The sequence below is a fragment of the Pristiophorus japonicus genome, chromosome 4 (genome assembly GCF_044704955.1).
Source record: "Pristiophorus japonicus isolate sPriJap1 chromosome 4, sPriJap1.hap1, whole genome shotgun sequence".
Classification (NCBI taxonomy): Eukaryota; Metazoa; Chordata; class Chondrichthyes; family Pristiophoridae; genus Pristiophorus; species Pristiophorus japonicus.
In genome coordinates this window covers 76,557,871-76,585,004 of record NC_091980.1, presented here as the reverse complement: position 1 = coordinate 76,585,004, position 27,134 = coordinate 76,557,871, and the positions used below count along the sequence as shown (strand labels likewise).

General features: G+C 44.1%; 2 protein-coding genes across 4 annotated transcripts in view; one reads left to right on the top strand and one right to left on the bottom strand.

The window, feature by feature from the left end:
* Window positions 1-445: 445 nt before the first annotated feature.
* Window positions 446-18,182, bottom strand: LOC139262969 (PRELI domain-containing protein 1, mitochondrial-like). Of its 2 annotated transcripts, none has more exons than XM_070878375.1 (6): window positions 18,060-18,182; window positions 14,392-14,574; window positions 12,182-12,404; window positions 8,436-8,549; window positions 7,851-7,929; window positions 446-3,229 (listed from the first exon to the last, which is right to left on the bottom strand). In XM_070878375.1, exons 2-6 carry the CDS (start codon window positions 14,481-14,483, stop codon window positions 3,090-3,092), a joined length of 648 nt encoding a protein of 215 aa, XP_070734476.1. In that variant the 5' UTR covers window positions 14,484-14,574; window positions 18,060-18,182; the 3' UTR covers window positions 446-3,089. The 2 variants fall into 2 exon arrangements, with proteins under 2 accessions (XP_070734476.1, XP_070734477.1); XM_070878376.1 differs by having other exon boundaries at window positions 18,064-18,182.
* A 5,968-nt stretch (window positions 18,183-24,150) lies between these two features.
* rab24 (RAB24, member RAS oncogene family) overlaps window positions 24,151-27,134 on the top strand; it is a 30,996-nt gene continuing 28,012 nt past the window's right edge. Inside the window, exons 1-2 of one of the 2 annotated variants that reach the window (XM_070878377.1) lie at window positions 24,151-24,452; window positions 26,293-26,434. The gene's annotated coding sequence lies outside the window, so the exon portion shown is untranslated. The remainder of the gene's footprint in view (window positions 24,453-26,292; window positions 26,435-27,134) is intronic. The other variant, XM_070878378.1, reaches the window with a different exon arrangement.

Here is a 27,134-nt window from a genome sequence, read left to right as displayed (position 1 = left end):
ACAGTATGTGGTTTCTGTCCAAAATGCCACAGAATAAGTTATGTTGCAAGGAAGAGGGGGAAGTAAGGAGAGAAAAAAATCAGAGACACCAATCCAAGCTGTGAATGTTCAGTCAACTGATACAGAGTAGCATTGATTTCTGGGAAGATGTCTATGTCCCAAACTGCCCATTCTTGATCCAAGTAAAGATAGAGAGATTGGGAGAAAAATTTAAAAGGATAAAGGCAGCTACCCTTAAAGAAGCAAAAGTGATGCCAGCAGCAGAGTAGTCAGGTCTAATACTTGGTAAATCTTGCTTACCACATAGCATCGAGAACAGAGATGAAAGAATACCTCTATGATCCATTCCATCAGAATGAAGCATTCTCAAAACCTAGGGAACAATTTTTGCAGCCTATGAGAATTTGGTTGAATATAAATAGCAGCTAAACTAAAGTCAGCACAGTGGCGTTCTAGACCAGTTGTCTTTATTGCAGATTACAACTATCAGTTTTTACAATGTAAACATTAATACATCTGCATTTTTCAGTTTGTTTTAACCACCAATTGGTGAATGTGGCTAAAAACCTTTTAAGTTTACAGTATTTTTGCATTTAATACCCTGTAGCTGCTTGTCACATTCCTGGCTAACTAAACAAAAACAGTAATCAGAGTCAGGGATTAGATTGCCAGTACCTGTTTGGATATTTCAGTAACAGTCTAAAAATCAAAGCTAACCTGAAGAAAATACCAAACAACTTGCACTCCCAATAGAGCAGAACATATGTATGGTTAATATATCACCATACCGAAAACAAAATATTGCTCTTTCGACCATGTCATTTTTAAATTAGTAAATGCCATGACACCAGTCTGATTGTTATTCATATTCACTGGACACATGTTAGCCTGGTGTGTATTTAACTTGAGTTTTGAAGACCGGTAACGCCAACTAAATAAAAAGGTGTGCCCTGATACACTGAAAGATGGCACATGGAGATGTTGAAATCAAACTGCCCACCTTCTTGTGCAAGGAATACAACATTCATGTGGAAAGATAGAAGAACAGAATCAAAAAGGGTTAAAATAATCTATTGGTCCCAAAATAGACTGAGAACCCCTACCATATTATTTTGTGAGGTTTTATGCGATGTTACGTATTTTGGACTCTGATTTCTTGTTCCAGAGACAATCAACAATTAATCTGTCTCTGCAAGTTTTCCCCTGTCCCACACAGGTGATTAGAGTGGAACCCATCAGTGATGATCACCTTGATGATGGTGTTCAAATGGTCACCTAATGCAGGTACAAATATAACTCATCACATAGGGGCAGAGATTAGGTGATTTCTGATTAGAGGTTGTCTTTAAGGCATATTTTATTGCATTTCCATTCCTGAGTCCCTAACCCATCTTGTACAATTAAGTTAAAATTTATTTTTTTCTGAGAATATCCAGGAGTTTAAGATTCATATATTTCAAGTACACTTTTCATTGTCTTGCACCACAATATTTTAATAATTTTTTTCCTCATCCCACCCCAATACTTAATCCATGTGGTGCATGGGGAAAACCTTGGTTGTCTTACAACCCATCCTACTTTCTCCACCTTCCCGGCTGAGAAGGAGCTGTTTTTTTTAATAATCAGGGCTCTTCTTGTGTTGTGTCGCAATCCCACACAGTATCAATGAAAAAGGACTTTCAACAGTCTAAGTTACAAAGGAAGTAGATTAAAGCAAGGCCATTTTTCCTTCCAAGGAGTTCACACTATTCACTATATTTCCCTCTCTAGCAATTTTTCTCCACAGGTTTTTAAAAAAAAAAAAGGTTCTGTGAATAGCAAGGTTTGATGAGTTTATCCAGGGACCAGAAGCAGTTCTATTAATTTAAAATACTCAAAGGCAACATCTTGAATGTGATGCCATTTTACAAATACTGCTGATTTCAAGTCATTCGTCAGGTTTTTTCATTGCTTATTATAAATACTTTACATTGATACTGTCGGCAGCCTATTTAGGATTCATTGGCCCATAATTTGCAGTCAGCGGTGAAGCAATGGCGCTCGCTGCGAAGAAAGCTGCGATCTCGCGGTCTCTGTGGCAAGAAGTTGCCTTTTGGCATTCAATAGATTTCAGTGCTCTGACCTGAGAATTCCTAGTGTGATGCTGCTGTGACGTCAACAAGCTGTCTAAGCAGCCAATCAAATTGCTAAATTCTCAGACAGGAAGAGTGAGACTACTTTTATCTGGACTTTTGAAAATATGTTAGAGCAAAAGAAAGATTGGAACTCAAAATATTTTTTTAAGTTTTTTTTTAAAATTGTAATTTTAATCATGGAGAAATTAGACACTCCACAATATATAAAAATTAGTTTTTCAGGGCCACGACATTTGTTTACTAGTCAATCCACTGTTAAACTCTCAGTTACACCTATTCCAACAAGGCTTAACATTTAATGGGTTACTTAACAGCGAAGTTTTCGTCAGTTTCACGGATTGCCAGTATTGGGTGGGGGGTGGGGGAAAGAGGAGAGAGAAAGAGGAAAGAGGGGCCACAGTAGAGCCAGAGAATGACTGACCGTAACTTCAGGATCTCTACGTTTAGATGCGCACGTGCTAAATCTTGACGTTGTGGTCAGTTTCAGAGGGGGTAATGACCAATGGTTACACTAAGCAGCGCGACCCCCACGCAGCGGGCGGGAGGTCCTACGCAGGCTGCTCACAACTTCTACATGGAAGAAACCTCGCATGCGTGAAAATCTGGACAGACCTCGCACCCAGTTAAAGGGGAGGGTGCACTTAAAAAAATTAAAATTGGGGACGGCGGGGGAAAGAGAACATTGGTCATGAAGGAGAACTCTGGTAGTTTGCTTTCATTACCCACTGCAAATTCCAGGCCAGTGACTAAATATTTTTCCAAAAATTCAATCAATTAAATTATATTCAAAAGGTTGATGATCATACTTGACTGCTCTCCATGGCAGATGACACTATTCCAGCTTTGTGTTATGGTGCACACGTCTCATCATTTTGTGTTGTATCGAAGTGATGCCAAGTACAGGCACAGGAGAGCAGATAGATCTCCCCAGGTTGAAGGGTGAAAGCAGAGGTCTCAGACATAATGCATTTTTTTCTGTGGTCCCGCTTTGCTGGCCAGATCCTTTGCTTTCTCTGTAGCTGCCAGGGCAGTTTCTTTAGCCTTCTCAGTTGCTTCTTTAGCTGTCTCTCTCAATGTCTTCATAGGTGTTTCACCTGGGGGGGGGAGGGGGGGGGGGGTAGAAAGATACATTTTAATAATCTCTACAACTATGCAGACCATTGGGAAACCGGTCTCAGCAAAATTCACTGATCAAACATTCCAAAAAGCTGGTACAATACCCAACATTTTTTGTTTTTCAACTGTTGATGCACGATCCTTTCTTAAAATTAAATAGGGATCAGAGTTATAATTAACAACCTTTTGGAAATTAGTCTTGATAATGTCTCCAAGTGCCCATGGATTAAGAATCTTGTTTTGCAAACACAAGGACTATTCAAAACAGGGTTCTCACAGCCTAGAAGAGGAAAATGTGATCTTAAATAGCCATGGCTAATTGCAGTCGAGACATGCTTTGTTAAAAGGAGATGGCTAGTAGGGCTGAATCACAATCATGAATGTTATAAAAGTGATATCTAAAAGGAGATGGCTCTCTCTGACTTCCTTTGCTCCTGTGTTTTGTGCTTTAGAACTGGTGGCAACAAGCAGCCAGGGAAAAAGAGCCATTGTGTGTAAAATCACAAAAATCATGGATCAAGTTTTGCCATCTTTTACCATTTACAAGTCATTGGAGCAAAATTTCACTTAACAGTGATGTCACTTTTCAGGATTTTTGGACTTTCTATACAGAAAGGATTTTTTTTTAAATAAAAAATTAATTTTAAATGTTGGGCTTTAAAATCAAAGCATACTACCACAAGTTTAAAATAAGTCAGCGACTGAAGGTGGTTAAAATGCTAATAAGCCAAGCTTTAATATTGCTTCCCCAAGATAAGCAATTGATTATCCTGTCTCAGTAATTGCTATGCCTCTCACACCCAGAGTGTTACACGAGTCCAGGTGTTCAGCAGGGGTAATTTGGTGGGTCTTCTCTTCTGACTGAGCACAACAACATTGGAGACATGGGGAGTCAGTCAGATTTTTCAACAGATGTAAGGGCATACTTTAGCCAAGCTCAGGGAATGCAAGAGGATAGTTAAGAGTCATTTTCTTTAAGTCAAACAAGGCAACCCTCTAAAGCAGGGAAGTATGTTCATACTGATTGAATTATGTGAGTCTGGTCATAACTGTTGCTAGGTACGTTCACTTGCTGTGAAATACAGCAGCTCAACTATTTGTATCTGTCCTTGACTTACTAGATATTTTCTTGGTTTGCCTTCAAAACAATGGAATCACACCCCAGGGGACGTATGAAAAACATATTATCCAATTTGTATAGCAAATGGGGTGCATGGTTACATCCCTACGTTATGCTATATTTTAATTAATTAGATATTGGACAGTCTGAGTCAACTGTAGTACGCAAGGCACATGGAACAGTTTACAGGACCAAATGATGGCACTGAATTGGAGGTATCCACGACAGACCCAAATTTGTAACAAGGCATTCTGCACAAAATATATCCACTCTCCAATTTCTCATAACAAATCAGAACAGAGAATCATTCATACAAGTATCTCCTTTCATAATATTCATACATGTGGCAATTCAGATGGATTTATATTTCCTTTCAAGTGGAATTTGGCCTCAACGTAACTTATCCACACAACTTAACACTACAGTAAACTGTGATGCCAAAGTTGAATCTGGGCATGATTAGTTTATCACCTTACCGTGAACTATTCATCATTTGTCTTCACAGCAAAACTCTAAGGATACATAAAGGGTTCTCAACAAGGGACACCATGTGGTCCCATCATAAAGTCTTAAAAGCATGTCTCGGATTTCTTCAGCTGATTTTTACCATAACCATTGGAATGTGGCATGTAACTGAATAAAGAATGTTGAAATTTCAATTTGCCAAAAGGGCGAGAAGATAGGACATTAGGATTTACAAGTACAGAAGACTAGCACGACAGACATGGCATTCAACAAGGACAGCAAGCATTGCGAACACAAAGGTCAAATGAGGCGCAAATCTGGTGAAGCTGCAACACAGGACTACATCCATACTAAACAGCATGCTATAGACACAGCTAAGCAATCCCACAACCAATGGATCAGATCAAAGCTCTGCAGTCCTGCCACATCCAGCCGTGAATGGTGGTAGACAAGTAAATAACTAACGGGAAGAGGAGGATCCACGAACATACCCATCTTAAATGATGACGGAGCCCAGCACGTGAGTGCAAAAGACAAGGTTGAAAGGTTTACAACCTTCATCAACCAGAAATATCGAGTAGATGATCCATCTTGGCCTCAACCTGAGGTCCCACCATCACAGAAGCCAGTCTTCAGTCAACTCTGACTCCACGTGATGAGGAAATGGCTGAGCACACTGGATACAGCAAAGGCTATGAGCCCAGACAACATCCCGGCTGTAGTGCTGAAGACTCGTGCCAAGCTCTTCTAGTATAGCTACAACACTGGCATCTACCCAACAATGTGGAAAATTGCCCAGGCATATCCTGTCCACAGAATTCAAGACAAATCCAATCCGGCCAATTACTGCCCCATCAGTCTACTCTCGATCTCCAGCAAAGTGATGGAAGGTGTCGTTGTCAGTGCTATCAAGCGGCACTTACTCACCATTAACCTGCTCACTGATGCTTAGTTTGGGTTTAACCAGGACCACTCAACTCCAGACCTCATTACAGCCTTGGTCCAAACAAGGACAAAAGAGCAGATTTCCAGAGGGGAGATGAGTAGAGAGTGGCTGTCCTGAACATCAAGGCAACATTTGACTGTATGGCATCAAGGAGCCCTGGTAAAATTGAAGTCAATGAGAACCAGGGGAAAACTCTCCACTGGCTGGAGTCATACCTAGCACAAAGTAAGATGACTGTGGTTGTTGGAGACCAATCATCTCATCCCCAGTGTGTGATTGAATAATTTCCACTTGTCTGGATGAGCTTCAACAATACTAAAGAAGCTCGACACCATCCAGGACAAAGCAGGCCGCTTGATTGGAAACCCATCCATCACCTTGAGCATTAGCTCCCTACACCACCGGTGCAGCGTGGTTGCAGTGTGCACCATCTACAAGATGCATTGCAGCAACTCTCCAAGGCTTCGTCGACAGCACCTCCAAAACCGATGGCCTCTACCAGAGAAGGACAAGGGCAGCAGGCGCATGGAAATGCCACCATCTCTAAAGTTCCCCTCCAAGTCACACACCGTCCTGACTTGGAAATATGTCGCCTTTCCTTAACGGTTACGGTTTCAAAATCCTGGCATTCCCCAACAGCACTGTGGGAGTACCTTTGCCACACGGACTGCATCAGTTCAAGGCGGTGGCACACCACCACCTTCTCAAGGGCAATTAAGGATGAGTAATAAATGCTGGCCTTACCAGCGACACCCATATCCCGTGAATTAATTTTAAACAATGGTAGTAGTTATGTGGGGGGGGGGGGGGCCAAGGATAAGGGAGAGAATTACTGGCAGAAGCCAATGGGACAGGAGGGACAGAGGAATGTCAGCAGTGACATAGCAGCCAACACAAAAATACTGATTTGGTAATATTTTTTGGGAGGGCGTAAGAAACACAAACAGGAGTTTTTCACATATCCATCAAGAGACGATAATACCACAAGACTTCCTAATCCACCACCCCTTCCCTTGGGAAAACTTAATTATAATAAATTACATCTTCGGTCAAGTACTCCTCAGGGAATACAGATGTGCAACAGTGCTGATCTACCATTAGACTCCGATTCAGTCCAACTAGATACAATTTGCATAGGTATTCCACGACTCAGATTGTATCTGTATTTGCCGAGCCAGTTTCTTCCATTACCTTCCAATGAAGAAAGATTGATTCTGGCTAAGCCAGACTGTTCGCAACCTCGGCATCACAATTGACCTTGAAATGAGCTTCCAGCCACATATCCACAGCACAACTAAAACCACCTATTTCCACCTCCGTAACATTGCCTGCCTCCGCCCCAGCTCTTCGGCTGCTGAAACCCTCATCCAAGCCTTTGTTACCTCTAGACTTGACTACTCCAACACACTCCTGGTTGGGCTCCCACATTCCACAAACTTGGTCATCCAAAAATCGTCAGCCCTTGTCGTAACTCACATCAAGTCACAATCACCCATCACCCAGCGCTCGCTGATCTACATCGGCTCCCAGTTAAGCAACACCTCGATTTCAAAATTCTTATCCTTGTTTATAAATCCCTCCATGGCCTCGCCCCTCCCTAATCTCTTTCAGCGTCACAACCCTACGACATGTCTGCACTCCTCAAATTCTGCCCTCTTGTGCATCCGATTATAACTGCTCAACCATCGGTGGCCATGCCTTCAGCTGCTTGGGCCCTAAGCTCTGGAACTCCCTCCCTAAACCTCTCTGCTTCTCTACCCTTTCAGACGCTCCTTTAAACCTACCTCTTTAACCAAGCTTTTGGTCACTTGCTGTAATTTTTTTCTTCTGTGGCTTGGTGTCAAATTTATCCGTTTTGTCTTACATCACTACTGTCTAGCGCCTTGGGATGTTTTGAATCGATAAACGCGCGATATAAATAAAAGTTGATGATTCCAGGTGGCCACCAGTTTGAACTGTATTGTTTCCTTAGCCTAATTATTAAGTATTATGAAATCAGCATTAGATTTGTTTAGCTCAGCTTTTGATGTCTGTAAAATAAAGAAATGCATCTCTATAATACACATACCTTGCATCCTAGCCAGAACGTACTCAAAACCTTTCATGGTTTTAGTTATGCTGCTCTTAAAGCTTGCAAGGCCACATTCCTGAAGACGGCAAAAGAAAAAGAATAATTACACCCTTGTATAGGACAGCTCTACAATAACTATTTCATTCCAATTTGTTTTGTGGTGAATGCTTTGTACTCAAAACAAGAAACTTCAGTGTATGGAACATTGATTATCCTTCCAACTTTTGGCACTTAACACCAGCATCAAGGACTTCCAGGGCATGTAGAGATAAGTGAAATTGCCAAAATTATGCACAGAATCACACTGGGAATGGAGTGGGAATTAGATTAAGCCAGTCAAACATTTTACATAGGAGCCTTACAACCAGCAGATAGTGTAAAACAAAACATTTGCATTGATACATCTTTCAAAACACTTCTCAACTGGCGAGTTTGAAGTGCAAGGACAGTTGTTATGCATGTGATCTCAAGCAAAAAAAACAATGCCACAGCAAGGCCTGCAGCTCAATTACTTTTTAAACTCAATGAACTAAGCAGAACCAATCATTTTTGGGGATGAAATGAAATGAAATGAAAACAGACCTGAATAGCTAGCGAGAAGCCACACAAGTTTGAAGAAATCCAGGCCTCACGTTTGATTTGAGTCCAGTTCTTATTTTCAGGATGTAATCCATATACACACCACTCCTGTACTACCTGATACAAACGGTAAAGCACACAGACATGGGCATTAGTGACAGAGGAACTTTACAAGGAAGTGTTCTCACCTCTCTCTCACCTGGATAAACATCTTTGGCCCCTTGCCACTTGCATTGGGCAATAGACTTGAATAAATCTTAGTCAAGTTGTACCGGATTCTATGCAACTCTGACAAGAATATTGTGTTATGGACTTTGATAAAGCCAATGGACAAACAACCCAACAACATCTGTTTTCTTTTGAACGGCCAGCTTGATGGGCCAAATGACCTTTCCCCATTCCATGTTTTCTTAAATTCTCCTGATGTCATACATAGAAATTACAACAGGGGATCAGGCCATTTGGCCTACCCAGTCCATATTGGTGTTTATCCTCCACATGAGCAGTAGTCCTAATCCCAGGTACCCGCCTTGTACCCATAGCTGTCTTTCTGATGCCTGCGTCTGCACACAGAGGCTGAACTCCAGGACATTGTCGACGTATTCACTGAGGCGTACAAAAGCATGGGCCTTGCGCTAAACATCCAGCCTGTCCTCACCGCACAGCACTGCCCCCCAGTCATCAAGATCCATGGCACAGCCCTGGACAATGTGGACCACTTCCCATATCTCGGGAGCCTCCTATCAACAAGAGCAGGCATCGACGACGAGATCCAACACCACCTCCAGTGCGCCAGTGCAGCCGTTGGCCACCTGAGGAAGAATGTTTGAAGACCAGGCCCTCAAAACTGCCACCAAGCTCATGGTCTACAGGGCTGTAGTAATACCTGCCCTCCTGTATGGCTCAGAGACATGGACCATGTGCAGTAGACACCTCAAGTCGCTGGAGAAATATGACCAACGATGTCTCCGCAAGATCCTACAAATCCCCTGGGAGGACAGGCGCACCAACATCAGCTTCCTCATTCAGGCCAACATCCCCAGCATTGAAGCACTGACCACACTCGATCAGTTCCGCTGGGCAGGCCACATAGTTCACATGCCAGACACGAGTCTCCCAAACCAAGTGCTCTACTCGGAGCTCCTTCACGGCAAACGAGCCAAAGGTGGGCAGCGGAAACGCTACAGGGACACCCTTAAGGCCTCCCTGATGAAGTGCGATATCCCCACTGACACCAGAGTCTCCCTGGCCCAAGACCGCCTTAAGTGGAGGAAGTGCATCCGAGAGGGTGCTGAGCACCTCGAGTCAACGCCGAGAGCATGCAGAAATCAAGCGCAGACAGCGGAAAGAGTGTGCGGGAAACCAGTCCCACCCTCTCCTTCCCTCAACGACGATCTGTCCCACCTGTGACAGAGTCTGTGACTCTCATATTGGATTGTTCAGCCATCAAAGAATTCACTTCATGAGTGGAAGCAAGTCTTCCTCGATTCCGAGGGACTGCCTATGATGATGATGTCTCAACATCCTTCTTATAATGTGGAAGCCCAAAACTGCACACAGTATTCCAACAATGGTCCTACTCAGGTTACGTATAGATTTACCATTACAGCTTGACTTATATTTTACTGTACAATTTACCATAAAACCAAGGCGATTAACTTTATAGAAAGAAAAAAGGAACTTTAATTTATATACAGGTGCAATGTCCCGAATTCTGAAAACCGGAATTGCCCAAATACCGGACATTTCGGCGAGCGGCGGATCGGCAAGGTTCAAAATCCGGCAAAACCCAAAATCCGGCATGGATTCGGTTTGCAGCGAGGTCCGAAATCCAGCAAAACCCAAAATCCGGCATGGATTCAGTCCCAAGGATTCTGGATTTCAGACGTTGTACCTGTAAGCAACCTCAGGTCATCCCAAAAAGCTTTACAGTCAATCAAGAGTTTTTTGTAATGTAGAGAAACAAGGCAGCCAATTTGCACATAGCAAAGTCCCAAAAACTGCAAGGAGATAAATGAACCAGATAATTATTTGCTTTTAAATGTTGGCTGAGAGTTAAATATTGGCCAGTACACCAGGACGACTCCCATGCTCTTCTTCAAATAGTGCCATACGTCCACCCGAGGCGGAAAATGGGATCTTGCACTTAAGTGTCAGCCTAGATTATGTGCTCACGTCTCTGGAGCGGGCCTTGAACCCACAAACTTCCGACTCAAGCAAAAGTACTACCACTAGGTCACGTGACCTTATCCATTTGTGATTAACCCCCAAAACCCTTTGCTTTTCCACATCACTCAACCATCCCCCAAAGTAGAATCATTACCGTTATCATTAAAACTTTCTAACACTGAATTCCAACTGCCATATTTTTTGCCCATTCCACCATCTAATCAATATCAGCTTATAGCTTCTTCTGGTCTTCAGAATTGTTTACTGCATCTCCTACTTTTGTATTGTCTGTAAATTTTGAAATGTTACGAACACTAAGATTTGCAATCTCCCCCTAGTCAAGTCAGATTACCACTGTGATTTATCTTACAAAAAGTACGACCAACTGTATGTTGTTGAAAGTTGCAATTATGTGGCACCTTTAACATAGCAACGTGTTCCAAAGTGCTTCATATTTCGGTGACAATGAATGGGAGAGGAGGTAGAGATGACGAAAGGCATGATAAAAGATCGACTTGGAAGAAAATAGAAGTAGCAAGAAGTGCGGCCAAGACAGATGAAAGCTGCACCACTGAAGGTGGAGCACAAGGAGGAGGGGATGCAAAGGAGGCCACATGGGAAAAGAGGGTCAGGCTGTGGACAGGCTTATAAATTACATCAAGGATTCTGAATTTGATTAATCAACTGAGAGGGAACCAGTGGAGGTTGAAGACAGGGAATGGGACATAATGCAAGATAGGTTGCAAGCGGCAGAGTTTTAGGCATGTAATAATTGATGTTGGGTGGAGCGCTGGAGAACTTAGGGGTTTGTTATGTTTTAGATTAGCAGAGGTTTTGAGACAAGCCCAGGAACTAAAGTTCCTGAAACCAGACACATAACTTTAAACATTATAAGCAATCCTTGTGAACAGAGACATTTCCTGCTATCTGGTTCTAAAGGAACTCAAAAGATGGAAGGAAGTACCACAATCCAGGTAAAAGGCACTAGTTAGGCCCCAATTGGAGTATTGCATGCAGTTCTGGACACATTATAGGAAGGATATCAAAGCCATGGAAAGGGTACAGCGAAGATTACCTAGAAATGATACAAGAGATTATATTTAGAATGCTTCACTGCAAGTGGCTAATTTAAAAAGGAAATTAAAGAAGCGTTTGAAATGAATGAAAGGATGCTTTGAAATGGGATTAGAGTAGATAGCTCCAGTTCAGCGCTACCACAGCTGTATATTATCCGATATGATTAGCAAATGAAGTCCTCTTGGCGAACTGCTCATGACTTACAATTAACCTAAAAATATTGAACAATCCTCCCTATAGTCTGATGTGCCACCAAGTGCAGATGAGTATTCAAGGTCTCCATAACTACACTTCCCCACAGCAAGCTCTCCAGGGAGACACTCTGTGGAGATTGGTCAGTTCCCCAACAGGGAACACCTAAGCCTCTTGCCACCCAATGACACAACCCCACTGCAAGAGGCATGCAAAATGTCTAAATGGCCACTGTCTCAATTGAGGAACAGTCCCCGAGGAACTAAAACCAGGGGTAGAAAATAAAATAAAATTCAAATGCCATGACATACCATAAGCCGTGCATGATTGATGTTCCATGTAAACGTAGTCAGAGTTTTCTGTTTTAAATCCACTACTGAATCTTCTAGAACGAAGGCTGAGTGGGCAACATTTGTAGGAAATAATCTCTCTGCCCACCGAGGCACTATGTTTGTCTTGGTGAGTAGTCGTCGGGAAATCACCTTGTCAGGAGTTACCTCGCGGTGAATGACATCCTCTGTAAGAACGTGTTTGCTGAGAGAAGAAACAACATTGAAATGTTGTTAAGAGGAAACTTCAGTTTTAGTTTAAGGATTGCCGAAAAGTTTAGAACCTTCCATTATTCCAAATACCACCCACGTTTAAGAAATATTAGTTTTACTCCACCGAACCAAGAAACTAGTTAAAATATTCAATTTTAGAGCAACAGCATTAACAATAATTCCTTCCTCAAACAACAGCATCACAAAAATGATTAACCGGTTATTTGCCAATTGTAGAATGTCAATGGTGCAGACAGTCAGTACACTTCAACGGTGATCAATTCTCAAGTGCTCGAGGCATTTCAATGTAAGCTGCTATATAATGCAAGTAATAGAAACATAGAAAATAGGTGCAGGAGCAGGCCATTCAGCCCTTCTAGCCTGCACCGCCATTCAATGAGTTCATGGCTGAACATGAAACTTCAGTACCCCCTTCCTGTTTTCTCGCCATACCCCTTGATCCCCCAAGTAGTAAGGACTTCATCTAACTTCCTTTTGAATATATTTAGTGAATTGGCCTCAACTACTTTCTGTGGTAGAGAATTCCACAGGTTCACCACTCTCTGGGTGAAGAAGTTTCTCCTCATCTCGGTCCTAAATGGCTAACCCTTATCCTTCGACTGTGACCCCTGGTTCTGGACTTCCCCAACATTGGGAACATTCTTCCTGCATCTAACCTGTCTAAACCCGTCAGAATTTTAAACGTTTCTATGAGGTCCCCTCTCATTCTTCTGAACTCCAGTGAATACAAGCCAGTTGATCCAGTCTTTCTTGATAAGTTAGTCCCACCATCCCGGGAATCAGTCTGGTGAATCTTCGCTGCACTCCCTCAATAGCAAGAATGTCCTTCCTCAAGTTAGGAGACCAAAACTGTACACAATACTCCAGGTGCGGCCTCACCAAGGCCCTGTACAACTGTAGCAACACCTCCCTGCCCCTGTACTCAAATCCCCTCGCTATGAAGGCCAACATGCCATTTGCTTTCTTAACCGCCTGCTGTACCTGCATGCCAACCTTCAATGACTGATGTACCATGACACCCAGGTCTCGCTGCACCTCCCCTTTTCCTAATCTGTCACCATTCAGATAATAGTCTGTCTCTCTGTTTTTATCACCAAAGTGGATAACCTCACATTTATCCACATTATACTTCATCTGCCATTCATTTGCCCACTCACCTAACCTATCCAAGTCACTCTGCAGCCTCATAGCATCCTCCTCGCAGCTCACACTGCCACCCAACTTAGTGTCATCCGCAAATTTGGAGATACTACATTTAATCCCCTCGTCTAAATCAATGTACAATGTAAACAGCTGGAGCCCCAGCACAGAACCTTGCGGTACCCCACTAGTCACTGCCTGCCATTCTGAAAAGTACCCATTTACTCCTACTCTTTGCTTCCTGTCTGACAACCAGTTCTCAATCCACGTCAGCACACTACCCCCAATCCCATGTGCTTTAACTTTGCACATTAATCTCTTGTGTGGGACCTTGTCGAAAGCCTTCTGAAAGTCCAAATATACCACATCAACTGGTTCTCCTTTGTCCACTTTACTATATGCAGAATGTTTGTTGTGGAATGGAATCCTTTTCCGATTCAAGCAGAGACACAGATAAGAGTAAAGCTCCTTGTAACCTGTCTGAAAAAAAATATCTTTACCGCAAACCGAGAAGTGCACACTGTACTGCACCATTATGAATGTTTCCATTTCTCACCCTATTGCCTCGGAGAGGCTGTCAATTTATGCCAAACTGTTTTTTCCTGTTGGCCTATATGCACAAGGGACTGTGTTAAGGCATCAGAAACTTATTTTACTCAGGACCATTACAAGCAGCAGAGCCATTTAATCAAATTGTCTGTTGTAGATTCAAATCTCATGTTCCAAAGATGTGTGGCAGCAAACTTCCTAACCCAGTCCCCATTGTTACTCACAATTTAAACGAATATATAAACCCTGAAAGATCAAGTTGGACTCACCTGTATGGGTTTGGATAGCGCTGCCAGAATGCACCAAATACTTGGTCCCATGAACTCTTCAGGTCATTCAGACCTAGGAAATACTTCACCATTGTTCCCAGAGGATAGGAATGAACTACTGAAAATGGAACTTGCTGCCTTGGTCAAGTGGACAGAGATTATTAGTCCTTGATGATAGATTACCTAGATTGTTTTTAAAAAAAAGTTAACCATAAGGTTATCTTTGTAATCAGATTAACAAGGGTACCACAAGTTAGATGACATTCTCAATTCTAATCTCCATGTCACTATCTTCTTCCAAGTAACTAATGCCATATTCCATTGCTGATCAATGTCCTTATCTGAGGCTGCTACTGCCACCCGTCCCAACACTTTGCCCTCCTGAGAGTGCTACAACCATCCCTGAGGCACTGCATCCTTCCCACTGCTAGTCTCTCCAAGCCATTTCTCTAGAGAAATGAGGGAGGATAGGGAATTAATAAAATGTGTACCAACCAACCTCCCAACCTTTTATTCTTTGAATGCTCTGTTATTAATTGTATGTGTGCATGAACAATAGTGTCAATTACCAATTTTTTTTTTTTTTTTAAAAGCATGGGGTGGCTGAGAGATCCTGGGAATTGTACTGTCCAATCGCAATTAGGGCACACACTTTTTTGTCTTCAAAGCCAACCACTTCTAATCATAGCAATTTATGACACAGAAGGAGGCCATTCGACACATCGTGTCTGTGCCGGTCAAAAAAGAGCTAACCAGCCTCATCCCACTTTCCAGCTCTTGGTCCGTAGCCTTGTAGGTTATGGCACTTCAAGTGCCTATCCAAATACTTTTTAAATGTGATGAGCATTTATGCCTCTACCAACCTTTCAGGCAGTGAGTTCCAGACCCCCAACACCCTCTGGGTGAAAAAGGTTCTCCTCAACTCCCCTCTGATCTTTCTACCAATTACATTAGATCTTTGCCCCTGGTTACTGAGCTTTCTGCTGAGGGAAATAGGTCCTTCCTATCTACTGTATCTAGGCTCCTCATAAATTTATAATTTTAACCAAGTCTCCCTCAGCTTCCTCCATTGCAAAGAAGCCCAACCTATCGAATCTTTCCTCATAGCTAAAATTCTCTAGTCTTGGCAATATGCTCATAAATCTTCTCTGTACCCTCTCTAGTGCAATCACATCCTTCCTGTAATGTGGTGATCAGACACAGTACTCTAGCTAGTGTTTTGTACAATTCAAGCATAACCTCCTAGCTCTTATATTCTATGCCTCGGTTAACAAAGTATCCATATGACTTTTTAAAACCACCTTACCTACTACCGTCAGGGACGTGTGGGCATGTATTTCAAGGTCTCTCTGTTAATCTACACTTAGCCTACCATTTATTGGGGGGCAAATTGCGGTTGGAAAGTACCTGGTGGTCCCGGAGGAACGTAGGATTCTGGTCGGAGGCCTAGATTCACTGCGCAGCGCACGGGATGATGTCTTTCAGGACGTACGTACATACAAGCTGGAGCCATGTGGGCCTGGACCACCAATCACTATGCAGTATTCTCATTGATAAAAATGGGAGCTCTGTTTGTATGGACTCCCATTACTGTCAATGAGAAAACCCCTTAAAACACTAAAACACAGCATAATAAATAAAATAAAAATAACCACACCTCACATTTAAAATTAATTGCAATTAAAGTTAATTTAAATGTTTTAGGAAAAATATATAATTTTTGGAATTTTTTATAATTGTTTTAATAGGGTTAAAATAAACTTGCCTTAATGGACAGGGTTTTTAAAACAGAAGTGCAGGATTAAATTTTATTTTTATATGTTTTAAAACTCTTGTGGTAAAAGTAAGCTATACGCCTGCTTTTACCAGGTGTAAAAGTTTGAAGGACATTCGCTGGGCACAAATTGGACAAATAGCCCAATCTCTCCCGCACGGATGCAGCAGATCTGTACGGAGAAATCTTGACAGATCAGAAAAGACCCTTCTCGGCACATGCGCATTGCGCCTCAAGAACCGGCTTTTACGAGGCCTCACAGAGTCCGTGTGCACTTTGTACGGACCCGGCGAGGCTGCAATTTTAGGCCCAATGTGTAATCCTTTGCCTTGTTAGCCCTCCCCAAATGCATTATCTCTCACTTCTCCAGATTGGATTCGATTTTGCCATTTTTCTGCCCACCGGACTAGTTCATTCATATCATCTACAGCTTTCTTCCTCACTTTTAACCATTTAACCAATTTTTGTATCATCTGCAAACTTCTTAATCATGCCCCCTACATTGTAGTCTAATCACTGATGTATACCACAAAATGCAAGGGACCTCCATACTGAGCCCTGAAATCTGAAAGCATATCATGGAAAATTCATTACCTGAACTTGAATGCTCTTCACAATTGGCACATTACATGCCATTGTGGATACTATATTATAGGACGGATACAGCAACAATTCATTAGAGCGATACCAAAATCGAGGTTATATTTCGAATACTTCCCCGATACAATCGTTGGTGCTGTGTTCCGCAATTGATAATTTTTTTGAGCGGCGAATTAAGTTTTAAATCCCAAGTTTGTCAAGACATAATTTGCGGTCCCCTAAGGGTGCGTACGAAGTGCCGTAAGGCCGCACAAGTTGCGATCTGTCAAGAATTTTCTTAACCGATCCAATGCATCCCTGGGAAAAGGGCATTCGCAGGCGGAGAGTTGAGCTATTTGTCCAACTTCTGCCCAGCGAATGCCCGTGAAATTCTTCAAGTGTAAAAAAAAAAGTTTTAAAAAAATCAAAAATTAAATGTTATCATTTATACATTAAAAATCCAGTGCAATAAGGACAATTTATTTTTAACCCTGTTAAAACACGTAAATTTTCCAAAAACTAACGTTGTTTTAATATTTAAGTCATTTTAATTAATGTTAAATATGTAATGTTTTTTTTAATTTGGTGTGTTGATGTGCTAGCATGAATGGGGATTCACTTCTTTCATTCTTTGGGCAAACCCACGTATCCCAGGAGCGCTTACGAACTACATGCGCCCCCGGGATACGTGGGTCTGTCTCTGCCCGCGGGTACTCGGAAAGGCCCAGGGCCGCGAATCTCCCAACCTCCCGGACCAGGTACGCGGGCACTTCATTTGCGGATCGGAGGCATTTCCCCGCGGGGAGCCTCTGACCGGAAATTCAAGACCATTGTATCGGTTACATTAGAAGTCTTCCTCACTCACACCATGGAATCGTATCCAGTGACTTCAGCCTACTGCTTTCCTGGTACTTTCCAAAACTACTTTAAAATAAAGCGATTACCGATCCTCCAAAAATACTACATTAACTGATCACTTTGTGGCCAATTGTGGAACGTCAATGGTGCAGAATTGCTGCCCTTTGCGCCAACACTTGTGTATTTCTGCATTGCCAATGATGGTGCATCCGTCACCAACACGTTGCCACCAGATTATTCCGGTTTAATTTAATCCGGTGGCCCGAGCGACCGCCGGTTATCACAGAGATGGAGGCGAGCGGAGCCGGGAGCTGCCCTTACCGCCATGCTGACGGTCCGAGCACAGAAGCCCCGTCCCCTCTCCCCGGTATCCGTCCAGGTTCAAGGTCGCAACCGGATCTCCGCCGCGCAATTCCCCCAGTGAGGGACTGACCCTCCGCGGCCCGCCAACTCTCACCTGCCTCATGTTCCTCTGCTGCTTGGAGCCGCCGACCATCAGCAGCCCTCGCCGCGCTCCGCCATCTTCCTCACCCCCACCCGCCGGGCCGGCAGCCGTCCACTTCCGGGGCAAAGGGCGCCCGGCTCGCGCAGGTGCCTCACGCGGCTGCAGAAAAGTGAATGAGTGCAAGGAAAAAGAGACTTGCATTTAAATAGCGCCCTCCACCACCTCAGTGCGACCCAAAACGCTTTACAACCAATGAAGTACGCTTGAAGTGTGCTCACTGTTGTAATGCAGCTCACCGGCATCTTCATTCAGGCCACAGTTGATTCAAATAATCTTACTTACATTCTTCTTCTTAGGTGGTCCCTCATGTCGAGGATGACTTGCTTCCACACAAAAAAGGGATGAGTTCACAGGTGTTTCAATGAAGGACCTGATATTCCAGGTCCTGACTAAATGTTGAAAGGTGGAAGATGCCCGTGTATGAATTTCTTTAACGTGTGGTGGCCGTTTTGGTCCAGTGCAAGGATTAACCAAGACGACTGCAGACCAGCTCTGCCGCACGAACCTAGTGCGCACACACATCGCAGTGTGGGCTGGCCTACATTACAACAATTACTACACCCCAAAAGTACTTCATTGGCCGTAAAGCGATTTGCGACGTCCAGTTGTCATGAAAGGCGCTATATAAATCCAAGTTTTTCAAGTCTTTTTACCAACCAGGAAAGATTATAGGCAAAGCAAAAGTCTACACTATGATACTACAAAATCATGATTATTATTAAAGGCCAGCAACATTTCTGGTAGACCTGCCCTTAGTTTGGATTTCAATCTCTATCAGAACTGGGGGTGATATCCAAGGTATCATAGCTGATCTGCACAGCAATTTAAACTTTAATGCATGTCTCTAATTGCAGTGATAACAACATTGAAAATGTTAAAATACTGAGATTGCCCCTCATGAATGTCCCCAACTCCAACCTGATGATGCTGCTGCTGTTCCGCTCAGGTTTCCAACTCTGCAGCAGATTGTGGACATGAACTCCATATCTTGCAAATGTTTCACAACATCAGAAGTTTGTACCCATGCCATGTAGCTACCTTAAATCCCAAGAAAAGCAGCAGTGTTGGTTAGGGGAGGAGAGCAGAGATGAGGTGCAACTTGGGAGAAGTGGATGACAATTTTTGTGGGGAGGAGGCAGCGGATTTCAGCAGCCCTACTCACAAGTGCTTGTAATGAAGCCAGTCGCGTGGTCTCAATTTAATGGTCCAGATGTAGTGTGTCATTTTTCTGACTATAGAGTATTTAATTATCTCAAGTTCTACTTACCTTGACGACATATGATCTTATTTCTAACCAGACATTCATGCAGCTACTTTTAAAAATGTTCTCATGTTTTCATTTTCTCCCTCACCTCCCAGTGTTTCATCCGCATCCCTGCCCGAAAAGTTATCTTTTAAAAAGAAAGAACTTGCCTTTATATAGTGCCATTCACAATCTCAGGACACCTCAAAGTGCTTTACAGTCAGTGAAATACTTTTGAAGTGTAGTCACTGTTGTAACGTAGGAAACACAGCAGTCAATTTTCTGCTCCCACAAACAGCAATGTGATAATGACCAGATAAGTTATTTTAGTGATGTTGGTTGAGGGATAAATATTGGTTAAACACCGGGAAGATCTTCCCTGCTCTTCTTTAAAAAGTGCCATGGAATCGTTTACGTCCATCTGTTACACTTTTTCAATAATTTTATTTAATTTATAAATTGTATAAAACAAAAAAATGATTAAATATATATTGTATAATACTTAAAAAGGCAATACATGTACAAAGATACCAATGGAACATAGGAATTTCTAGATGAAAAAAGATGATGGGCCATCCATAATTCACCTACTCTTTTAAGTGCCAATTAGGATGACTAAAGGAAAACTTATCGAATCAGAATATTATTCCATGTTTCAACAATGCGCTCCTGTCTCTTCGCTACCCATAGATCACGGAAGGCCTCAAGCATCCCATAAAAAACATAAGAAATAGGAGTAGGAGAAGGCCATTTGGCCCCTTGAGCCATTCAATAAGATTATGGCAGATCTGATCATGAGCTCAGCTCCACTTCCCTGCCTGCTCCACATAACCCTTTGCTCCCTTATCACTCAAAAATCTATCTCCGCCTTAAATATATTCAATGACCCAGCCTCCACAGCTCTCTGGGGCAGAGAGTTCCACCGATTTACAGCCCTCTGAAAGAAGAAATTCCTCTTCATCTCAATTTTAAATGGGTGACCCCTTATTCTGAAACTATGCCCCCGAGTTCTAGATTCCCCCATGAGTGGAAACATCCTCTCTGCATCTACTTTGTCGAGCGCCCTCATTATCACATGTGTTTTAATAAGATCACCTCTCATTCTTTTGAACTCCAATGAGTACAGGCCCAACCTTTCTTCATAAGTCAACCCATTCATATCAGGAATCAATCCATTGAACCTTCTCTGAACAGCCTCCAATGCAAGCATATCCTTCCTTAAATAAGGAGACCAAAACTGTATGCAGTACTCTAGGTGTGGCCTCACCAGTATCCTGTACAGTTGTAGCAGCACTTCTCTGTTTTTATACTCCATCCCCTTGCAATAAAGCCCAACATTCCATTTGCCTTGCTGTACCTGTATACTAACTGTTTGTGTTTCATGCACAAGGCCCCCAGATCCCTCTGTACCACAGCATTTTGTAATTTTTCTCCATTTAAATAATAATTTGTTTTTTTTAAATCTTTTCTGCCTCACACTTTCCTACACATTATACTCCATCTGCCATTTTTTTCCCACTCACTTAGCCTATCTATATCCCCTTGCAGATTTCTTGTGTCCTCCTCACAACTTGCTTTCCCATCCATCTTTGTATCATTAGCAAACTTCGCTACATTACACTCGATCCCTTCATCCAAATCATCCTGGTGGACACCACGTGCTCCCTCTCTAAGACCTAGTTCACCTTCTTCCATCCTGGTGTGGTAGGTAGTCGCATGATACAATATTAATAGAGTTATTGACTATTCATGGCAATCAATTTCTATAATTTAGTCTGCAACAGACCCAGAAATTACGCAATGAGAAACCAGTGATGCAATGCTTTGGGAACCATCGGTCCAAAGTCACCTATTCCTTCCAAACATGCTACACTTACCACTTGTCATTTCTAAAATTACTCATATACTATACCCCAAATATTATTTTCTGAAAGAAATCTATCTAATTTGCATTTAAATCAATCAATACTTACTGCTTCCACCTACTCCATAGGAAGTATATTCTACAGATTGAACACTCGCTCACTGAAATATTGTTTCAGCAGATTCATTTTGAATTAATCCACCTTCAAGTGCAGTTTGTGGCCTTTGGTTCTACTGTTCTTGATGAGGTGTAACTGCTTGTCATAGTCTACCTTATCTCATTCTTTTCATCATCATCATAGGCAGTCCCTCGAAATCGAGGAAGACTTGCTTCCACTCTAAAAGTGAGTTTTCAGGTGACTGAACAGTCCAATATGGGAATTACAGTCTCTGTCATAGTTGGGACAAACAGTCGTTAGAGGAAAGGGTGGGTGGTGAGTCTGGTTTGCCGCACGCTCCTTCCGCTGCCCACGCTTGTTTTCTGCATGCTCTCGGCGACGAGACTCGAGGTCCTCAGCACCTTCCCAAATGCTCTTCCTCCACTTAGGGCAGTCTTTGGCCAGGGACTCCCAGGTGTCAGTGGGGATGTTGCACTTTATCAAGGAGGCTTTGAGGATGTCCTTGAAATGTTTCCCCTGCCCACCTGGGGCTCGCTTGCCTTGCAGGAGTTCCGAGTGGAGCACTTGATTTGGGAGTCTCGTGTCGGGCATGCGAACAATGTGGCCTGCTTAACGGAGCTGGTCAAGTGTGGTCAGTGCTTCGATGCTGGGGATGTTGGTCTGATCGAGAACACGGACGTTGGTGTGTCTGTCCTCCCAGGGGATTTGCTGAATCTTGCGGAGACATCGTTGGTGGTATTTCTTCAGCGATTTGAGGTGTCTACAGTCTACGATCCACCTCTCTGAGCCATACAGGAGGCTGGGTATCACTACAGCCCTGTAGACCCTAAGTTTGGTGCCAGACTTGAGGGCCTGATCTTCGAACACTCTCTTCCTCAGGTGGCTGAAGGCTGCGCTGGTGCACTGGAGGCAGTGTTGAACCTTGTAGTCAACCTCTTGCTGATAATAGGCTCCCGAGGTATGGAAAGTGGTCCACATTGTCCAAGGCCGCGTCGTGGATCTTGATGACTGGGGGGGCGGGGGCAGTGCTGTGTGGCGGGGTCAGGTTGGTGGAGGACCTTTGTCTTACGGATTTTTACTGTAAGGCCTATGCTTTCGTACGCCTCGGTGAAGATGTTGACGATGATTTGGGGTTCAGTCTCTGAATGTGCGCAGACGCAAGCATCGTCCGTGTACTGCAACTCGACGACAGAGGATGGCATGGTCCTGGATCTGGTCTGGAGGTGGCGAAGATAGAACAGGTTCCCACTGGTTCTATAATTTAGTTCCACTCCAGCAGGGAGCTTGTTGAGTGTGAGGTGGAGCACTGGAGCGAGGAAGAGCGAGAAGAGGGTTGGTGCAATGACGCAGCCCTGCTTGACCCCGGTCCGGACATTGATTGCGTCTGTGTTAGATCTGTTGGTCAGGATCACGGCTTACATGTTGTCGTGGAGCAGGCGGAGGATGCTTTTAGAATGCTAAAAACAGCAATCAGGTCACCTCCCAACTTTCTCTTTTCCAGTAAGAACATGCCTAATTTACATAATCGCTCTTCATATCATCCCTTCACCCCCTTAATCCTTCTGGTTGCCTCTTCCTGTATTCTTTCAATAGGTGCAATATCCTATTTGTACTTTTGGAAGACAGGTTAATGTTCGGGATGGGTTCTGCTCATCAGTTCCAATGAAGGCTTTAGACGTGAAACCTCATTCTGCCTTTCCATCCCGGTGCTGACTGACCTGCCCTGTATTTGCAGCTTTATCTCCTTTATTACTTCAGATTGACTTATTTTTTAAACTTAAACTTTAATTTCTGATTCTCCAGATTAGCACAGCTGACTTCGGGATCAGCCCCTCAGATTCACATGCTTACCTGCCAGATGCATAGCCCTGCCTACCTCCACAGTCCCACCCACCCATATAGCCTCGCCTACCTCCATACAGCTCTGCACACCCATATAGACCCTCCTACCTCCATACAGCCCTGCACACCCATATAGACCCTCCTACCTCCATACAGCCCCGCCTACCTCCACAGTCCCACCCATATAGCCCCACCTACCTCCATACAGCCCCGCACACCTATATAGCCCCACCTACCTCCATATAGCACTGCCTACCTCCACACATTCCCACCCACCCATATAGCCCTGCCTACCTCCACACAGCCCCGCCACCCATATAGCCTTGCCTACCTCCATATAGCCCCGCCTACCTCCACAGTCCCACCCACCTCCATATAGCCCCGCACACCTATATAGCCCCACCTACCTCCACACATTCCCGCCCACCCATATAGCCCCACCTACCTCTATACAGCCCCGCCACCCATATAACCCCACCTACCTCCACATAGCTCTGCCTACCCTTATAGCCCCACCTACCTCCACATGGCCTCTCCCGTCTATATAGCCCTGCCTACCTCCATATAGCCCGCCCACCCATATAGCTCCACCTACCTCCATATAGCCCCTCCCACCCAGTCATGCCCACCCATATAGCCCTGCATAACTCCACACAGCCCTGCCCACCTCCACATAGCTCCGTCTACCCTTATAGCCCTGCCTACCTCCACATAGCCCCTCCCACCCATATAGCCATGCCCATCCATATAGCCCCACCCACCCATATAGCCCCGCCTACCTCCACCCAGCCCCGCCCACCTACTCATTGCCCCGCCCACTCAAATAGCCCCGTCTACCTTCTCATTGCCACCCTACCCATACAGCCACGCCCACTCACATAGCCCCACCCATCTCCTTATTGCCCTGCCCACACACATAGCCACGCCCTCCCGCATGGATCACGCCCATCTCTACACAGCTCCCCCTCTATGCCACGCCTCCCTCCGCGTATCCCGTGGCCCCGCCCATTGCCCCCTCCCCTCCCCTGCTGGGAGTCCCGGGCGGCGCAGTTTGCGGTGTTGGTGTTGGTCAGCCCCGCCCTGTGCAAACCAACGAACCGCTTTGCAACTCATCCCTGGGCTCTCCCGGCATCCAGGCCCGGGCTCCGCAACTCATCCCCGGGCTCTCCCGGCATCCAGGCCCGGGCTCCGCAACTCATCCCCGGGCTCTCCCGGCATCCAGGCCCGGGCTCTGCAATTCATCCCCGGGCTCCAGGCCGGGGCTCTGTCGCAGGGAAGGTGAGTGTTCCTGCAGGTGGTTTCAGGGAAGGTTCATTGCGGCGGGGGCGGGGTTCAGCTCGAAGCAGCGGGGAGAGTCTAGCCCCAGGGGGGGGGCACGGGTCGAGGAAGGTGGTGTGGCACTGACCCTGGGACTGTACAGCACCAGCTGATACCTTCAGGGATGGAGGACTTGCGAGGCTGTGATCCGGAGCAGGAGTCCCCTTTTCTCCTCCCCAGCAGGGTTCGGGTTAGAGTTTACACAGCAGGAGGTCTGATTGGTTGGGGTTCAAGTCTCTGGGTATTTGGCTCACCCTAGGTTTTTGTCATCTTTCTGTGTGAGCCATGGCCAGGAGCGGTGGCCCAGACCTGATCCTGCTCGGAGGTTATCGTGCACTCGCCGCTCACCTCTCCAGTTCGGAATCATTAGATCAGGAGTGGACTAATTTTACCCCTCTCCAACTCGGCAGGAATTGAACTTGGTCATTTCCTGAAAGGTTTTCAATACTTGTATTGGAAGTACCATGTACTTTGTCATTGGCTGTCTACAAGTGGAGTGGTTAGAGGGTTCCCTATGATTGAAATGCTGCTGTCAGTGCAAGTGAAAGACAAACCCAACCACAGAACTACTGTGACTAACTAACTGCTGTAGAATATTAAACAATGTTGTAATTGGTACTCTACTACTCTCCCCACAAGGTAGGAAGGAAAGCCATCAGTCAAATCAAAGCGTCCGTTATTATAATTGCATGAATTAATAGTAGATATGTGAGAAAGCAAACTCTTTTTTGTTCCATGAATAGGAACTGCACTATTTGAGAGATTTGGGGCAGGGGTGCGCGAGAGAAGTATGTAGTAGTGACACTACACAACACAAGAACATAAAAAACAGGAGCAGGAGTAGGCTATTTGGCTCCTCGAGCCTGCTCTGCCATTCAATAAGATCATGGCTGATCTGATCTTGGCCTCAACTCCACTTCCCCACCTGCTCCCCATAATCCTGGACTTGCTTATCATTCAAAAATCTGTCTATTTCCACCTTAAATATATTCAACGGCCCAGCCTCCACAGCTCTCTGGGGCAGAGAATTCCACTAATAGGGTTAGCAACAATCCTATTGCTATCCCCTGCCCTAAATAACAATCCCTTTCAGGAAGCATAGATTATAGCTGTTTCAGTCACTGTTGGTTGAGTGTCCCACATTATTGCTGAAAACTGCCCAAATGTTTACTTGCAGTAAGACTGTAAAAGGACCTCAGCTGGGAGTCACGGTCAGAGGCATCCACCACAAATGGGAGAGGGAGGACTTGGAAGTTGTAACGGGGAAGCAGAGAAATTGGGAAGAGCCCAGTATCAGTTATGAGGGAGAGTAAAGAATCACAGATTTTGAGGGAGAAGAAATTTATGTTTTACAATAAGATGTGACCATGCATAACGAATATAAGATTTATTTTCCATATCCAGAGATGTCCAACAATGCCCTCCACCCCCCAATAAGCTAGAGCAAGTAGCAAAGTTTGGTCATGATCCCTGTGCTCCTGCTATGCTGCATGGTCTAATGTCTGTAGTTGAAACAAAGGGAACAGTAATCTCTCTGGAACATAATGAGATTCCACTGCTTATGAACAGGGAATAGAAATGTGCAGGAACTGAATCGAACAAATAATGTATAACATGGCAGTGAGGAGAAGGCTGGAAATAATGCTCCATTAGCTGTGCCTTAAATACAGGGTCCTATTCAATGTGTATGCCATCAGGGGTGCATTGCTGAGACCTGGTTAGTAAGTAATGTAGTTGCATTCAAAGTTACCCCTTACATCTGCTCCACTAAGTTACTGTTGCCACTTCTTCTCCAATGCAGCTTCCAAGTCCCCTGTCTCCCATTTGGGATGGATGGATCTGCCTGTGCCTCCCAATCTTCCCCTGATAGAGGCCTGCTTAAAGTATTACTGCAAGTGAACATTTCTACAGTTTTCTGTTATAATGTGAGGCACTTATTCAAGGTACAACTCTCCGTCTACAGTGATTGAAACTGCTATATTCTCTGCCTTCTTAAAGAGTCTGTTATTTAGGGCAGGGGATATTAATAGGAATTACTGTTAACACTTAGTATGATTTTCTACTCATGGCATTTATTGTGCAATACAAATGAGGCAAAGTTTGCTTCCACAGTTTGGCTGGAGGAGCCGATAGTCGCTTGTAGTTTCAAAACCATCGATGTTGTAAAGCATGACTATTATTGTAACTGTCCATTTTCTCCCAACCTCACTTAGCATGCCACATTATACCATGCTTGTGGATAGCAGCTGCTTGCGTGTGCATGGTTAAACATAACATAATGTTCAGTGAAAAGTGACACAGGCTGCATAATCCTGTCAGCAACTGTACCTCTTAGTAATTGTTCTCGAAAGTGCCATCAACAGAAATGTGTTCCGGACATTGGGCCTTTTGTTTAACAGTTTGTTAACACTAACAGGTCAAAAAGGCTACAGTTTACCATCAAGGAGACTCTTTATCATGTCAAATTAGTTTAAAAAGCATTTTGTAGTGCAGGATCAGTCATGTGGCTGTGTAAGATGGTTTCTTAATTTAGGTTATGCTCTGTAGCTGTGATTGCATAGTTGACACTTCTAATTGCAGTCAGACTTTATCAATGTATTTGCAATCTCAGGCTCTGGAGCTGTGATTGTGCAGGGTTGGCTG

Bases quoted from the DNA above. Each gene is read 5' to 3' on its own strand.
- LOC139262969 (XM_070878375.1), bottom strand. From the start codon at position 14,483: ATGGTGAAGTATTTCCTAGGTCTGAATGACCTGAAGAGTTCATGGGAC. The intron at 7,930-8,435 runs GTCTGTTTTCAT...TGCCGTCTTCAG, and splicing joins GCTTCTCGCTAGCTATTCAG to GAATGTGGCCTTGCAAGCTT. The intron at 3,230-7,850 runs GTATGTGTATTA...TCCCCCCCCCAG, and splicing joins CGTTCTGGCTAGGATGCAAG to GTGAAACACCTATGAAGACA.